The 15616-nt window shown below is 41.3% G+C and overlaps 6 protein-coding genes across 9 annotated transcripts; 3 read left to right on the top strand and 3 right to left on the bottom strand.

Moving 5' to 3' along the window:
* Nucleotides 1-1518: 1518 nt before the first annotated feature.
* On the top strand, nucleotides 1519-1950 carry RB195_022425 (uncharacterized protein; the record flags this gene model as incomplete). Its single annotated transcript, XM_064209545.1, has 1 exon — nucleotides 1519-1950. One exon carries the CDS (start codon nucleotides 1519-1521, stop codon nucleotides 1948-1950), a length of 432 nt encoding a protein of 143 aa, XP_064065426.1.
* Nucleotides 1951-2537: 587 nt separating this feature from the next.
* RB195_022424 (uncharacterized protein) lies at nucleotides 2538-6070 on the top strand (the record flags this gene model as incomplete). Of its 2 annotated transcripts, none has more annotated exons than XM_064209544.1 (4): nucleotides 2538-2743; nucleotides 5325-5463; nucleotides 5744-5874; nucleotides 5938-6070. In XM_064209544.1, the coding sequence occupies 4 exons, from the start codon at nucleotides 2538-2540 to the stop codon at nucleotides 6068-6070; spliced, it is 609 nt and encodes a 202-aa protein (XP_064065424.1). The 2 variants fall into 2 exon arrangements, with proteins under 2 accessions (XP_064065424.1, XP_064065425.1); XM_064209543.1 differs by having other exon boundaries at nucleotides 2538-3046.
* Nucleotides 6071-6543: 473 nt separating this feature from the next.
* RB195_022423 (uncharacterized protein) lies at nucleotides 6544-6966 on the bottom strand (the record flags this gene model as incomplete). Its single annotated transcript, XM_064209542.1, has 1 exon — nucleotides 6544-6966. The coding sequence occupies one exon, from the start codon at nucleotides 6964-6966 to the stop codon at nucleotides 6544-6546; it is 423 nt and encodes a 140-aa protein (XP_064065423.1).
* An 875-nt stretch (nucleotides 6967-7841) lies between these two features.
* Nucleotides 7842-8150, bottom strand: RB195_022422 (uncharacterized protein; the record flags this gene model as incomplete). The annotated part of the gene is made up of 1 exon (XM_064209541.1): nucleotides 7842-8150. The coding sequence occupies one exon, from the start codon at nucleotides 8148-8150 to the stop codon at nucleotides 7842-7844; it is 309 nt and encodes a 102-aa protein (XP_064065422.1).
* Nucleotides 8151-8273: 123 nt separating this feature from the next.
* Nucleotides 8274-8566, bottom strand: RB195_022421 (uncharacterized protein; the record flags this gene model as incomplete). The annotated part of the gene is made up of 2 exons (XM_064209540.1): nucleotides 8274-8434; nucleotides 8494-8566. The coding sequence occupies 2 exons, from the start codon at nucleotides 8564-8566 to the stop codon at nucleotides 8274-8276; spliced, it is 234 nt and encodes a 77-aa protein (XP_064065421.1).
* Nucleotides 8567-11203: 2637 nt separating this feature from the next.
* RB195_022420 (uncharacterized protein) lies at nucleotides 11204-15578 on the top strand (the record flags this gene model as incomplete). 3 transcript variants are annotated; one of them, XM_064209538.1, is made up of 4 exons in its annotated part: nucleotides 11204-11313; nucleotides 14225-14255; nucleotides 14344-14432; nucleotides 15407-15491. In XM_064209538.1, 4 exons carry the CDS (start codon nucleotides 11204-11206, stop codon nucleotides 15489-15491), a joined length of 315 nt encoding a protein of 104 aa, XP_064065419.1. The 3 variants fall into 3 exon arrangements, with proteins under 3 accessions (XP_064065419.1, XP_064065418.1, XP_064065420.1); XM_064209537.1 differs by lacking the exons at nucleotides 11204-11313; nucleotides 14225-14255; nucleotides 15407-15491 and adding exons at nucleotides 11582-11597; nucleotides 14061-14170; nucleotides 15500-15578; XM_064209539.1 differs by lacking the exons at nucleotides 11204-11313; nucleotides 14225-14255 and adding exons at nucleotides 11582-11597; nucleotides 14061-14170.
* Between the last annotated feature and the right edge of the window lie 38 nt (nucleotides 15579-15616).

Genomic DNA, 15616 nt, shown 5'->3' with positions numbered 1-15616 from the left:
ATTTTCGTGTGTCTCACTGTATGAAAATGGGTGACTAGAGACTTAAGGTTTTTATTACCCTAATTGAACAGACTGAGACGGTGGTTCATTGGAAGTATTTATTGTACGAACATAGGTAGACAGAACAGTGATCGAATGAAGGTGTGGGCAGAGCGTTGTCTGACGCACGCTTGGACGGTACAAGTGGTTATGCCACGAAAATAATCATAACAGCTAACGGTACTTTATACCCTTATCTATCATCGAGGTCGATGATACAATGTGTTCGGCAATAAAATAATGTGTCCGAACCTCTACCGTACTTCATTATTCATTATCATCGTAATGCATTGTTACAAATATATTGCTGTGACACAATGTCGTAGTACGATTGTATAAGAAGCAGCGCATCAATTGCCCTCAGAGTATTTTTGTTCACACACCATATAAGAGGCAGCATGCCAGTGACCGGGGTAGTGTGCGTATTCGTGCTAGTGTCTGTCACTATTCCATTGTTATTCGGACGAAAGGTCCTACTACTGATAAAGTATTCCACTGAACCACCTTTTACCAAACGCACTACATAATTTGTTGGCCAAACTAATTGGCGTCCCGTCTCCGTAGAGGCCAGGACAATTAAAGAACTGAAGAAAAGCTCAAAGAATTGGAATATTAAGAAACCCCGTCTCAAACAGAGAGGACAGGGTAGACCAAGTCCTCGTTTCAACCATAGAGACCAATGCAAATCAAGAGCCAAAAAAGAGCTCAAATAACTGAGAAAACCACTCAGTTAAAGTTCCATCTCTCACTAGTGATCAGAACAAAAAGAAAAACAAATCGTTGCGGAATAAATTCGCACAAAAATCAATTTTACTGAGATAGAAAATTTCTCTTAGTTTCCACAGGAAACCAATCAAGTTCAGCGCTCAGTCGCTGCAAACACTGCTGACAAAATCCCAGCCTTACTCGGAGGAATTAAAGCTGATCGGGGACGACAATAAACAATACAAAGATATTACAACTGCAGTAAACCTCATGATAGGAGGAATAAGAATAATTGGTTCAAGCCGGGACCACCTGCAGAATTTAATTGAAAGACTCAAAAAAGAGTACGAAGAAGCCAAAATTAAGGCAAAGAAAAAAGAACCCGAGAAGGGACTTGAAGAAATTGACAAGGAAAGTCAATTCAGTGGAAAAAATTGCATAAGCAAACGACATGCTTTACATTTTAGAAGCACGCACTAACGAATACCGAGATAAAAAGCAGAAAATCGCTGCAAAACTCGGAGTTGATAAACTCAAAAGTGAGCTCAGACAAAGTTTATGGATGACGATGAAATTAAAACAGAAGATGCACAATGGCTATCAGAAGACGTATCAGAAAATTCAGACGATAATAAAGAGTCCATTTGTCGGACGCTGAAACCAAAACAACTCGAATTACCTCGTTTTTACGGAGAAGAGGAAGAATTCCCAGAGTTCTGGGCAGTTTTTTAAACTCTCGTACATGAGAGCAAAGCATTAAGCACAGTTGAAAAGATGCTCTTATTAAAGGACAGCCTCAGAGAAAGAACTGAGACCGTTATTAAAGGTATACAACTCGTTCCACAAAACTACAAGTGGATGATCGAGGAGCTTAAGAAAAAATTTGACAGTAAGTTAACAAATCGAGCAAAAATTGTTCAAAAACTAGTCGATACGCACCCAGCAAACGGTACTGCAGAAAGCTGTGTCGCAACGTACGACAAAATTCGAATGCTTATTAATCAAATGGTATCAGCAGGTCAAGACAAACGCTACATGCAAGACGCTATGTGGACCGAAAAAATTCTAGAGAAGCAGCTGAACATTGTCAAAAACGTGTTGACAACTATACAAAACCAGGAAGAGGTGAAAATAAATGATGTCATGAAGGAAATCGAGAATGAGATTACTGCGAAAAAAATTCGTAGAATCGCAATTGAAAAGTAGATTCAAAGGTGAAGCACTGAAAAGAACGGAACAACGCACCAACAATGAGTATAAGAAGAAACTCAAAGCGTGTGTGTTTTGCAGAAATCAGAATCACATCTCTGCTTACTGTAGAGCAGTTGCAGGAGTACAAATTAAACGAAATATTGCCAGAGAAAAGAAACTCTGCTGGGAATGTTTTTCGAACAGTCACAACAATTTTGATTGCTTCTGGACAGAATGCCCTATATGTGACAAGGCTCACAACAAAAGTTTGTGTCTATCAAGCGGTCCAAACATAACAGACAAGTGTTCTGGACACTACAATCGACCTAACAATAATCAATACAATACGCGACAAGCTGAGGCGGATAACCGACCTAACGCAGAAGCGTGGCGCAATAGAGGAAACGCTATCCGACAAAGAGCAAATCAGGCGAACAACTCCAGCAGCGGAAGAAAGTGAGCAAAGTCGCCGTTGCAAAGAATAAATCGTGCTAATGACAGCAGAAGGAAACGTTCAGGTTTAGAGTCACAAAACAAAACAATTCGAGAAAGTACTATTCTTCTTTGATACTGGAACGCAAAAAACGCTCATAACAGAAGAAATGGCAACAAAACTTGCTCTTCCTGGCATGGGCCACGAATTGTGCACTATGTCCGGCATTGGAGGACACATTGAGAAATTCAACAGCAAAAATGTGCAGCTCAAAATCCTGACAGCATTCGGTGATGAAGTGAACCTTCAGATTCAAACAAAACCAATAATTACAAATGGCTTTCCATCGGTTGAACTGACGAAGGAAGATAAACAGTTCTTACAGTATAAAGATCTGTACATTTGCAACCCAAAACTTTTAATTCAAAACCAAGAAATTCAAAATCTGCATATTTTAGTAGGACTAGATCACTACTACGATTTTATACTAAACAGTTGCCACGCTGTACAATTACCGTCGAGATTGCACTCTTCAAAAACCATTTTCGGACCCGCAATACATGGGCGCGGGCGTGATCCACAATTTGCGCATGATCAAACAAGTATGACGTACGGTCTAATGTCAGTAAACGAAAGATCAGAAGCAGAAATTCTACACAAAATGTTCGAACTTGAAGGGTTAGGCATCAGCACGGATACTGCAAAAAGTATCGAATTGCGTACAACTACTTCAAGGAGTATTCAAAAACAATTTCGTTTAAAAATGGCTACGTAACTGCTCCATTCCCGTTGCAAGACAACATTGTTGACCTTTCCGACAATTATGCAACTGCGCATCGCAGACTATTATCTTTGCACCATCAGCTGGACAAGAATCCACTTTGAAAGAATGGTATTGCAGAATCTTTGATGAATATCTTGAAAAAGATATTATCGAAAAGTTGGAATTGTGACCGAAGACGACTGTGGTGTTTATTATATGCCACATTCTGGAGTATGGAAACCTAATAAACCAGAACCACTCCGAATCGTTTTCGACGCGTCATCCAAACGGAAAGGGAACCTTTTCCTCAACGACGTTATGGAAAGTGGTGAATCGTTTGTAAACAAAATTCACGACATTCTAATTTCAAGTCGACTTTCAACAATAACAGTCCTCTGTGACATAGAAGCAGCATTCACTCAAATACGGCTTCAAAATCCAAGTAAGGATTTGTGCAGATTCCTATGGGTGGAAGATGTAACAAAACCACCTACGAAGGAAAACATTACGCACTACAGATTCAAAAGATTACCATTCGGGATAACCGCATCTCCGAGCATTTTAAATATGGTAATACTAACCTTTCTCGATAAGAAAAAAACTCCGCTATCAAAAGAAATAGCCAGGAATCTGTATGTAGATAACATTATTTTTCAAGCAAATTCCGTAGACGAGGCCATTTCGAAGTACAAGGAAGCAAAAAATATATTTGCAGGGGTTGGCTTTAACTTGAGAGAATTCGTATCAAATAGTACACAAGTAAATGATGCTCTCTCTAAAGAAGAGAGACTACCAGGAAACAAAATAAGACTCTTGGGCGTTAATTACGACATAGAAAAAGATGGGTTCTCAGTAGAGACAAAATTCTCTTTTAAAAAGAAACTCATGAAACGGGATATCGTAAGTCAACTCCATTCAGTGTATGATCCTTTGAGGATAATGGCACCATTATTAATTGAGCTTAAATCGCTAATGCGAGAGATCTACGCGACTGGCATACAGTGGAAAGATACCGTTACCAGAAGATTTACGCAACAAATGGTACGCGGCCCTACAAGAAGTTAACGATGTATCGATTACCGTACCCCGCCGCTTACTGAGTGAGTAAATCCTCACTCTGGGTCTTTGCTAATGCAAGTAAGGTCGCTATAGCAGTATGCGCATATTTAAGGTACGAAGAGAACAAGTAGGTCACGCAACTGATTAGCGGCAAGACTAGACTTGCACCCAAACAGACCTTTCAAACAATACCGAGACTGGAACTAGTAGGTATTGTATTAGCTTTGCGCTTGGCAACCACAATAGCAGAGATTGCAAAAAATACGTTTACAGAGGTGAACATAATCAATGACAGTGAGATCGCACTTACATGGACAAAGTCTTCAAGCAAGCTTCCCATTTTTGTTACCAATCAGACGGACAGGATTGCAAAAATGCGGGAGTCTCTAACTTCTAATGGTCTGAAAGTTAATTTTTGTCATGTGCCAACACATAAAAACCCTGCTGATGCGGGAACACGTGGTGTAACTGCACGACTGGATTCGTGGACCACGTTGGTTTGTTGACGACAGAAACGGTTGGTCGCTACGATTAATAGCCGACATAGACACAGATTACACAGAAAATGGATGCAAGGTTGTACACCACAGCAACATTGATGTGATGACCTCTTCGACATTCACAACAATCGATTTATCAAGATTCTCCAGCCTGACCCTAAGCCTTGCGAACATTCGCAACTGTTGCTTAACTTCTAGTCAGATGAGTGGAAAGATGTACTGTGAAACGAAACGCACATATAATGCTACGAAGCACAGCAGAATTTGAATCTGCAAAAGAAATTTCTGCTGTAAATCTGAGATTGAGTGAAAAATTTACTATAGCAGAGATACATAAAAACATCTCAATTACAGGGCTGTCAACAAGATTTCAAAATCAAAAATTCATCAGAGACAGCTTCGAAATAATCCGATTTGAATCTAGAATTCAAAACGCCATCTTACCGTATGATACGAAGAATCCTATCTATATCCCAAACTATTCGGATTTGGCCAGATTAATCATACAACTCTTCCACATAAAAAATGCCCATGCTGGCAGAGAACATGCACTGTCTTTAGTAAGACAAAAATATTGGATTCCACAACCATCACGTACCGTTAAGAAAATAATTGGAAAATGTGTTACTTGCAGAAAGTTTCACGGTCTACAATTTGGAGTGCCTGAAATGCCATCACTTCCACCAGATCGTGTGGTAATTACGAAAGCATTTCAAAATGTCGGATGCGATCTTATTGGACCATTTGAATCGAAAATGGATGAAGGAATGTACGTATGTCTGTACACTTGCTTAACAACAAGAGCAATCCGCTTAGAAATGACTGAAAATCTAACAACTGCAGCACTTTTATACAGTTTACTCCGCTTTATATCGCGTAGAGGAGTTTTGCAACTTATTAGGACGGATTGCTGGAGCAATTTCAGACTAGGTCATCAAGTCATAGGCAATATTTATACAATACAATACAAATTGAGGCCATTATAAACACCAGACCAATTGCAAAATTAATGACATTAATGAGATTCCTCTACGACTTGTCGATTTCCTTCAGAGGAATTTGAAATCCTCAATTCCAGTTGTTGCTATAGACAGAGATCATGATAAAGACTTTGATTCTAACCTAATCCAAAGCGTGTCACAAGCAAAAGAAGCACTCGAATTCTCGGAAAGGATATCCAACAGGTTTTGGGATGTTGGAGCCCGCAATACTTAAGTGTTAAGAGATAACCAAAAAAGATATCTCAGACAACCAAGACATGGAAAGAATATGAACCTAAAAATCCGGGAAATTGTTCTTGTTGAACAGGAACAGCCAAACCAAGCATCAAAGAAGCGTGCATATGAAGTTATTCAACGGTTCGAACAAAGTCTGGAGTAGAAAAGCTCATTGCCCAGTTCGCCTATATTCTTAATGCTATCAATACTACTTGTTGACAAGAGTTTGAGTTTGACAAGCACTCTCAGCTCCTCTCCTATTAACTCCTCACTTATACGAGAGGAAGAATCTGTGAAAATTCATCCTGCCAATGAGCACTACGAACTCTGCTTTGATAACGAATGCAAAACTTTCAAAAACGCAGAAGATTACCTCAAACTCCCACTGACAAAAGCACTCCTGCTCAGCTGAGAGTGATTACTTACTACTTAATCAGGCGGGCTGATGTCATTGCCTGATGCGATTACCCGCATTTTCGCCGAGGTGTGCCGTCCTTGAACACAGCTCTGCCCAACCTTCTCGATCTTCTGCGAGAGCTTGCACAGAATCAATCCATTCGTCGCTATTCCATATTTTGCGAAACCTTACGTCTCGCCTTAACTGCCTATCCACGCCGAATGTCCTCTTGGCCTCTTTCACCCCCTCAGTCCAGAACGTCCGTTTTCGGCCAGTGGCGGCTTCTTCCAGCTCGAACCCGACAAACTTCTCAGAATTAGTTGAACAAGGCGCTCTGCCTGTCTCCTTAATATATGAGCAAAGAAGCAAAGACGATTTACTTTAGCCACTTTCGATGGCGGTGCAAGATGTTGATATCTTCCATGTGTCATCCGCCGGTATACCAGATGAAATTCTGCGTAAAGATCTTCATTGTGGCATGCCCTACGCCAAAAGTAGCCAAGTAACCGTCTAAGCAGCTTTCGTTCCGTGCAATCAAGCCTCTCCATCATCGTAGATGTGGTGCTGCCCAAGTCTCCGATCCGTACATCGTGATAGGGCGAATTGCGGATAGCTAGACTCGCAGCTTGACTTCGCTGCTGATAGGGCTCGACCACAGGCATTTCGTTAAGGAGTTAAATGCAAAAGTGGCCTTAGCGCATCTTTGCTGAAAAACCTCTCTCGTAGCTGCCGTTGTTCTTCAGCGTACAGCCCAGGTAACAGAACTCATCGACGAGTTCTATCGGTTGTCCGTCCACCCTGATTCCCGTTCGAGGTATCGGAGAGATCCACATCTACTTGCATTTATCAGGGTGTAGACGTAGTTGCAGCCAGCTTCGATACAAGGTTTACAACATGTTGAAGTTTCGTACTGCTTTCCGCGAATATAACAACATCGTCAGCGTACTCGAGATCGGTCAGGGGGTGTCCTGATATTGCTAGAATGATATCGGCAGGACACTGATCTACTGTTCTTCGCGTAATGTCGTCGATGACAAAATTGAAGAGGAAGAGTCCTGTCACTGCATCTTATCTTACTCCAGTTACCATCTCAAACGGTGTTGTACATCCAGCTGGCGTTCGAACTACAGTAGGTTTTCGTTGATTCATGTCATTAAGAAAGCGAACGAACTTCCCCGGTACTCCATCGGCGCGGAGCGCGTTGAGAAGACGCCCTCGGTGAGGAGAGTCGAACGCGGCTTCAAAGTCCAGAAATGCTAATTGGCCTGGCTTCGAATACCGCTGTCAGAATTCGATCTCTCCTGACGATGAGCACCTGGTCAATCGTAGATCGGCCAGGACGAAGACCAGCTTGCTCGTCGCGCGTTGTTTCTTCGCGATGTTTAATGAGTCGGTCCAGGATAATGCGTTCCAGTACCTTGTACATAACACGCAGCAAAGAGATTCCTCGATAATTCCTGGGGTCCGTGACGGATAACTTCTTGTGGAGGAGAATTATGATAGCGTGTCTCCACGAGTCGGGTATCCTTTCGTCTATTCATATTGAACGGATGATCTTTGTCATCTCACGAATCCCAGACGGAGGAAGATATTTTAGCATTTCTGCGCTAATCCCGTCTCCACCAGATTTTCCACTCTTCATTTTTTGAATACAGACCAGGATCTCCGGCTCGGTCGGTGGCTCCTCGTTAACCGCATATGTCGGCCTATGAACTTGCTCGAGTTCAGGAGCTGATGGTGCTTGCCGGCTCAACAAGGTCTTGAAATGTTCCCTCCAAATTGGAAGGGTTGCTTCACCGACAGCTACTCCATTGGCAGTGTTAAGGACAGGAGAACATCTTTTCATTTTGCCGCTCTACTGTTTTACTAAGGCATAGGCTTTCCGCGGGTTCTTTTCCACCCACGCCTTTCAAACTCCATCGCCAGTCATCAGAAACAGAAACATACAGAACTGTACGTGGATTTTTTTTCAGCAGATGCAAAGGCAAACTTCTTCCGCCTGTTCGCATAAGTCGACCAGACGGTCACCGTTGTCCGACGTGCGCTCCGCTGGATAGTAGCATTTTCCTAACATATCGGATTGCTGTTCGAGTCCCGTCTTCGCATTTGCGTCGATTCCGAAATGACCACCTGTTGGCTTAGTATTTTAGACATCAACGCATTAACTTAATCATAGAAGACGTCCTTACTGTTGTCCTCAGCGATTTCCGTAGGTGCGTGAGCACATACAATCCAGAGTTTACGTCCTCTACGATCCCGCATCGATTGTTAAAGGCGCATCTAGACGACGTTGAGCTGAATTCCTCCACCAGGTTCTTGTAATCGTTCCTCACAGCTATCGCGTAACCACCTAATTTGTTCTCATCAGCATCGCGGCAGTATATGGTGCAATTTCCTATGCTGATGACGGGCCGATCTCTCATGCCTGTTTCCTGCAGTGCAGCAAAAGGGACACAGAGATCGCAGAAGTCTGGATAGAGCAGCTAGTTGGAGTTCACTCGATAGTGTTCGGCAGTTCAGCGTGACGAAACGAATGGTTTTTGCCAAAGATTCCATGATTTGATTTGATTCCATGATTTCCTTCAGGCAGTTGACCTTTCAGGTTATGGGCTTTGGCGATGTGCTGGACGACAGCACCTTTTTGCAGTGTATGGGAATCCTTCGCTATATAACAGCGCATGTTATATAGCTCGTGCGCTCCCAATGCATACACACGAACGCCTGATTGCGTTTAATTAGATCAGGGACACCACGTGCAGGTAGCAATCAGACTCGTATACGCGGCCCCAGCTAAGAGTGATAATAAATGGAACCATGATGTCAGAGATCATAGAATGTAATCTACCAAACTTCTGTGATTCATCAAGAACATTGTTCAGCAAACATCTGATTGGAAATGCCCACTGTTGGCCAGCGGGTGCCATATTTTCCATCGCAACATTTCTCTACTGCATAACTGCAACGTTATGTGTGTTCAGTTAAAAACATCGCACAAAAGAAAAGGCAAAACGCGAGAGCGACAAGCACTCAAAACTGTACTGCGATCAGTTCTGCAGAACTGATACTAATGAGTACATTCAATCTACTGCCGCTTCGTACGGTATCCGTAGCCTGTATTAGTATCACTCTGTTCATAAGTGGAATAAATGGGTGTCAGCACGGTTTCATGCAACACACGGCTGAACTCATATGCAGTAATGAAAATGATTGTAAGTACGAATACAATCAGGAAATGCTTTTCAATAATGTTGATTCAGAACTCTGCATAGACATTACTCATGGGAATGAAGCAACTGGTTTGATCAAAATCACGAAAAAAAAAACCAATTAAAATGAAGTGTGTGAAAATATCGCAATTTTTCACCAGAGACACTTCGCACAAAATCCTTCACACTACGAGGTGTCGACAAATGGGATCTTGCACTCATGATAGATGCACCACCCTAACATCGACAGAAGTCATGGATGAATTTAGTGAGGCGAAGCCTTATCCTAGCTATTCGGCCTGCGTTCATACATGTGGCGGATTGCCATGCGGCTGCCTCCTCCCATTACCAGCCTGTTTGTTCATGCGCTTAGTGCATATTCCTCAAAATGAAAAAGTTTATGAAATTCTGAACTGCGTAAATTGGGAACCAGTCGTAGAAATCCATGTAGAAATTGAGATTCACAACATTAAGAAAACCAAAGAGATTTCTCTTATACCATATTCATCTCAAACGGTAGATGAGCTTTCAATCATAGTAACATCTTTGCAAAAGCCAAATTCTCCTTTAATGGATAGGAGTTTTGCCATAGCAAAAGATGACGCTTTTATGATGCCCCATTACCATCAACGTCCCGTGGTATGTCCTAACGAAAGCATCGCATTGGAAAATTTCTCGCAATGCAACAATCAAATTATTTGTGTTTGCGAAAATCTAGAGACACCCAATACATGTCATTGTCCAGACATACCAATAAAAAGCCTCAATTCAGAAGTCTCAAATCAACTTCAAACAGAAAACCCTTACACGAAGATAACTCGTGAAGACATGGAAATACAAATATACTCTTAAGAAGAAGAAGAAATCACTTTGCCAATAAGTTCTACTCTGATGTTGGATAGTGCAAGTTATATTGTGACTGAGCAATGCAAAATAAAGTCTGAAAAAAATATTAGGCTGTTATGAATCCGTTGAAGGAGCTACATTAAACGTGTCATGTTTTACTGAACACGAAACATGGATCAATGTAAGATGTGAAACTTAAATATTTAGTGTATATTGCACTCCGATAACGAGATATCAATGATAACGTTAGAATTCCACCACGCCGTAGTGGCAGAAAGGTGTCGTGTTACGTGCGGAGGCACAGAAACTACATTTAATCTACAGGGAACACTCAATTATAACACTGAAATATCACCAAGATCGGTGTTCGAAAACCCTGACTTGAAACCATTGAAGAAAAGCTGAGTGAATGACATGAACATTCCAGACTTCTCACCAATGTTGGAGGTAATAAAAAAGCACTGGGACACAGCACCAGTGGCGAAAGGTGGAGTAACATGCCTAGTTGGATCATCTATATTTGCAGTTCTACAATTATAATGTTAGCATTCAAGGTGCTTTGGACTATAGTCCAAACAGCTCCTAAAATATCGTGGCACATTTTGAACATGATTTTTAATATTATCAGTGAAGGGACGAACATATGCCGAACCAACCTTCACACCGTCAATCGACTCTCATCGAAGCGTGTACAAATACGTAATGCACGTAAAAGTCGTAGTGCTCATCCTTTGTATCGAATCGGTCTCTAAACACATACCGAACAGTTGAAGCGAGGGTGGAGCGAGCTAATCCTCCACACATAAAAGCTGACGTTGACCGCACTAGACCCATCACCGCTATTCCGATGAATGACTTCGACAGCATCCTAGCAAAAATCAACATCTCTGACACATTCGCTCCTATTGCCACAGCACTGAGAGCCCTCGCCCGTGTTGTTGAGAACTCACACTCAGAGTTGGCAGGCCATTTACACTCACTCTTCAGTGGAATGTATTTATTGTACGAACATAGATAGACAGAACAATGGGGGTCGATGATACACTGTGTTCGGCAATAGCCGCCGAACCTCTACCGTACTTCATTATTCACTATCCTCATAATGCATTGTTACAAATATATTGCCGTGACAGAATGTCGTAGTAAGATTGTATAAGAAGCAGCGCATCAATTGTTCTCAGTGTATTTTTGTTCACCATATAAGAGGCACCATATAAGAGGCAGCATGCCAGCTGACCGGGGTAGTGTGCGTATTCGTGCTAGTGCCTGCCACTATTCCATTGTTATTCGGACGAAAGGTCCTACTACTGATTAAGTATTCCACTGAACCACCTTCTACAAAAGGCACCATACACACTGTCCTTACATCCATTCCTGTTTCTGTTTTTCACTATTCTTAACGTTATTCTCCCTTTTTAATTCTGTCTTTACTTAATTGCACAGCACGTAATTGCACTATTTACTTTGCTTCTACTTAGGCAATGCGTACTGCATAATAATCGGCACTTAAATTACGTAAATATATAGATATAATATATAGAAGAACATCGAAGATAAAGGAACACAATTTGCATAAAAAAAATAGTGGAGGTTTCTCAAATGAAAGTAAAGACTTTTTCAGTATCTCTTTGCAGTTAGAGAAGATACTTTTTCTACAAAACATCCTGGATTATGTTGCTCTAATATTGGCACCGACAATGAAAAAAAAAAAACAAGGAAAGCCATGGAATGGTCCATGACAAAGCCTATGTAGCGTTCTTAGACATTACTTGAAGTTTCAAATCGTAAACATTTCCAATCGACTTTGTTTTTGGTGTCTTTGGACTCTCTTTCAAAATTTTTTCTTTGGTAGAGCAGTTTTCTGCTACTATTCAACCGATTCTGGAGACAGAAAAATCAAACTCTCTTCATATTCAAAGTTAAGCCTAGCGCTTTTTACAGGAAGTAAACATGCGAAAGTGCTCATTTGTACATCCGGATTTTACCACTTCCCAACCTCAAAGCTCTGCTCAGAAAAACTTAGAATCAAATCAAAGCTACTGAGGCACTTCGGCTCTGGTGATGCTATTACGTAATGGGAAAAATTGACAGAAACGTCGTTTCTTCACCTGTTACTAAAGCTAAAACAGTAGCGAGGTCAAACATCCTTTCTTCAAAAAAAGGAAACACACGTGCGAAGGGTTAAATGCAATACATAGTAGCCAACGGTTTACGCGATCTGACGTAGAACGTTATTTATATCACTACGTTTGTGGTATTCACGTCTTCATGTTAGCACATCATTCTTTGCTGATAGCTGAGAACAGGGAAAACTAGAACTACTTCAAATGATGTTTCCAAATTGTGGAGGTTTGAGAGAAACATATTCTCCAAATATAGAACTGAGCGTTTAGGGAAAATCTTTCGTCTATGCCTAAATTTTCGGGTTAAAAAAATTGAAGGAAGTGTTGGTAGAAAAAAGCTATTCTAATTTTACAAAAGTGTCGCTACTGTTATTTCTCATTGATGGGTGCGTATCCGTTAGGTACCCGCAGCCGATTATCTGCAGCCGGATAAGTGCCTGCAGAAGAGGCTGTCGGTAGGCCAGAGCAGGCATATCTTGGACTACCTGTGATCATTAAGCCACCCCATCCATCACCACATCACTGAGGTCATGAGCAATGTTTGTATTGCAATTACGTGATAGAGTTGCCTTCTACAAAGGTTCAAAGAACAAAAAGGCAACAACGTAGCAACGTAGAAATTGGAAGAAAACGTAGAAAATGAAAATTCTAAAAATGAAGCAAAAACGTAGAAAATTTGTACAATAACAAAACAACAACAGAAAACATAAATGAAGCTGACTATGTTTCAAAATAAAAGTTAAAAGGAAAAAAAAGCGTAAGAATGAGAACCGGGGAAGATGAAGAAAATGTTTACTTTAAAAAAGTAAAGCAAATGTTGCGACAAATGCAAACATAGCTAACTGAAAATTGAAAACGTTCCAAAATAAACGTTAATAGGTGTAGATCCGAGAACCTGGTTTTTGAAAGATGTAGAGGTGTGGTTGAAAAAACTGTATAGAAGATATGGCTGTAGATTTGTATTTTCACAGACTATTAAATCCTTGTAAGATACTGCAGTAGTTTGTGAAATTTCGAGTTTTTTGCTTTGAGCAAGTAAAACGTACAACGTAAATTATTTCCTGTTTCTGGTATCTCGTGTGCAGTCGTTCGATATATCTTTATACGTAAACGATCCATACTCCATACGGATGCAATAGCAGAGATAACGTGCCCCTGCGAGGCATGTTTCGCACTTCATTATCTGTGAGAGTCGCTGATGAAGGATGTGATGGGCGGGGCATGAGGCAAACGCCGTTGCCAGTCGTTTTCCGTAATGATCGCCTGTCGCGGCGGCTGCGGGTACCTAACGACCCCCCCCCCCCCCTCATTGATCGATGAAGGCGAGCGAAGCGAACAGCAAAAAAAGTCTGAAGTCCGGCTTTAGCCGGACGTTAAAGCTGGTTCTTCTATAAACTTCTTTTCTTCTTCTATAAACTCGTGTTGTTTTTTTTCATCACTTTGCATTTTTATCTTCTCTCCTTCAAAGTCGACCCTAACATCACTCTACCTTCACCTACGATATTTACTTTTTTTTCTCACGGTTACGTTGCTTATTTGGAAGAGATCAAAATGATGATAATGATCGAAGCACAATTTTAGTGCGCAAGCGGTCAAGGGAGTTGCCTGTTGGTATTCGGGTGTTAACATCTTCACCTCCACTAGCTCGACTGGTTCCATCACGATCTCGACAGCTGACCTACACCGCGATGGTAGATTACGAAACAATCTGACTTCTTTCGAAACATAACTGTTCTATACTCAAGTTATTACTGCTGCGTTGCTTCTCCAGAGGAAGTGTGGCTTCTGTAAACCTTTGTTGTTTTCATCTCATGTTTTTCTTTTCATCTTTTTCCCTTCTTTCCATCTTCTATCTTTTCTTCAGATTTGCTGTACATGCCAATCCAGCTATTCTTTAGATGCCTTATTGTTCTGTATTCAAGTTCCTACATCTACGGTGCCACTCTGTAGAGGGTATGTTTCTTATTTGAACCTTTATTGTTCCCTTTTCATGTCTTTGTGTTCAGTTCCGTCGCATTAAGTTCCCTTTGAAAGTAGTATGCTACGAAATCGAAATAGTTGGGATTTCTCAAAGAATAGATAACTTTAGGGTTCATGAGTACGCGCATTCCACCTAATTGTTCAGAAAGGCGGGGTGGTAAACGGTTCTGTCGCACCTTTCTCACTATTAGGCATTTTAGCGAGTAATTCCTAATCGTAGGACGGGTGTAGTGTAGCGGTTAGAGGTGCTCACCAAGCCTTTCATCCCTCCGGGGTCGATAAATTGGTACCAAACTTGTCTGGGAGGATAAAAACAGTGACTTGACTCATCGGCTGGCCACCGCAAGTCATTGTATAGGCCAGTTGCACGTTCGTGAACCACAAACGATTCTGAATTGAACGTGGGGGCGCATACCAAGCGGATTGATTAACGCCAGAAACTTTGTCCTATTTGAGTGGTATTTTGCTCACAACGACCTGAATTATTGGTGGTCCCTTCCGCGTTCGTTTTCATGGGATTCCTATAACACTCTTATTCTCCTAGTTATGATTTTTTTTTCTACTCCTTTGTTCACACATTTCTTTCACTTTCTTTAACTGCTAGTTTTTCGGAGGTGATTAGGCAAATTGGGAAGTGAAAGCGTTCGAGAAGTATTGTCTAGTAACTGTATGCATTCCACTCATTCCATCCTGTTTAATCAGATCTCAGGTGGTTCCGTGGCATTGTTTACGGTAAACGTGCCAGACGGAGTACAAACTGTGAGTTCACCTGCTTATTCGGTTACAGTCAGATTAGATAAAAACATTTTGGAAGACTTCAGCTTAGAATGAAGGGCACTGATACTGCTACTCATTATAGAGCTGGCAAATATGTTCCGCGTGGGAAGGGTCTGCGAGTTCCTCACAAAACAATGATTGAAGCACAATAGTGCACCTCATTTGTTAAGGTACCAACAAATGTGTGAACAAAAACAAACAAACAATGAACAAATTCCATCTAATTCGGACTTTTCAATTATGAGGAATAGCTAACTGTGCAGGAATAAGAAACGGAGGAAATGTCTGTCGAGTGGTGATCTTGCGATAGTTGCAATGTATGGATGCACCGTGAGTGCATAAGATCCAAACAATGCCCGACATGCCTCAAGCAAATGGAG

Source organism: Necator americanus, chromosome X, assembly GCF_031761385.1.
Source record: "Necator americanus strain Aroian chromosome X, whole genome shotgun sequence".
In the NCBI taxonomy this organism is placed as follows: Eukaryota; Metazoa; Nematoda; class Chromadorea; order Rhabditida; family Ancylostomatidae; genus Necator; species Necator americanus.
The sequence above is the reverse complement of the archived record's forward strand: the minus strand, read 5'-3'. Positions and strand labels throughout refer to the sequence as shown.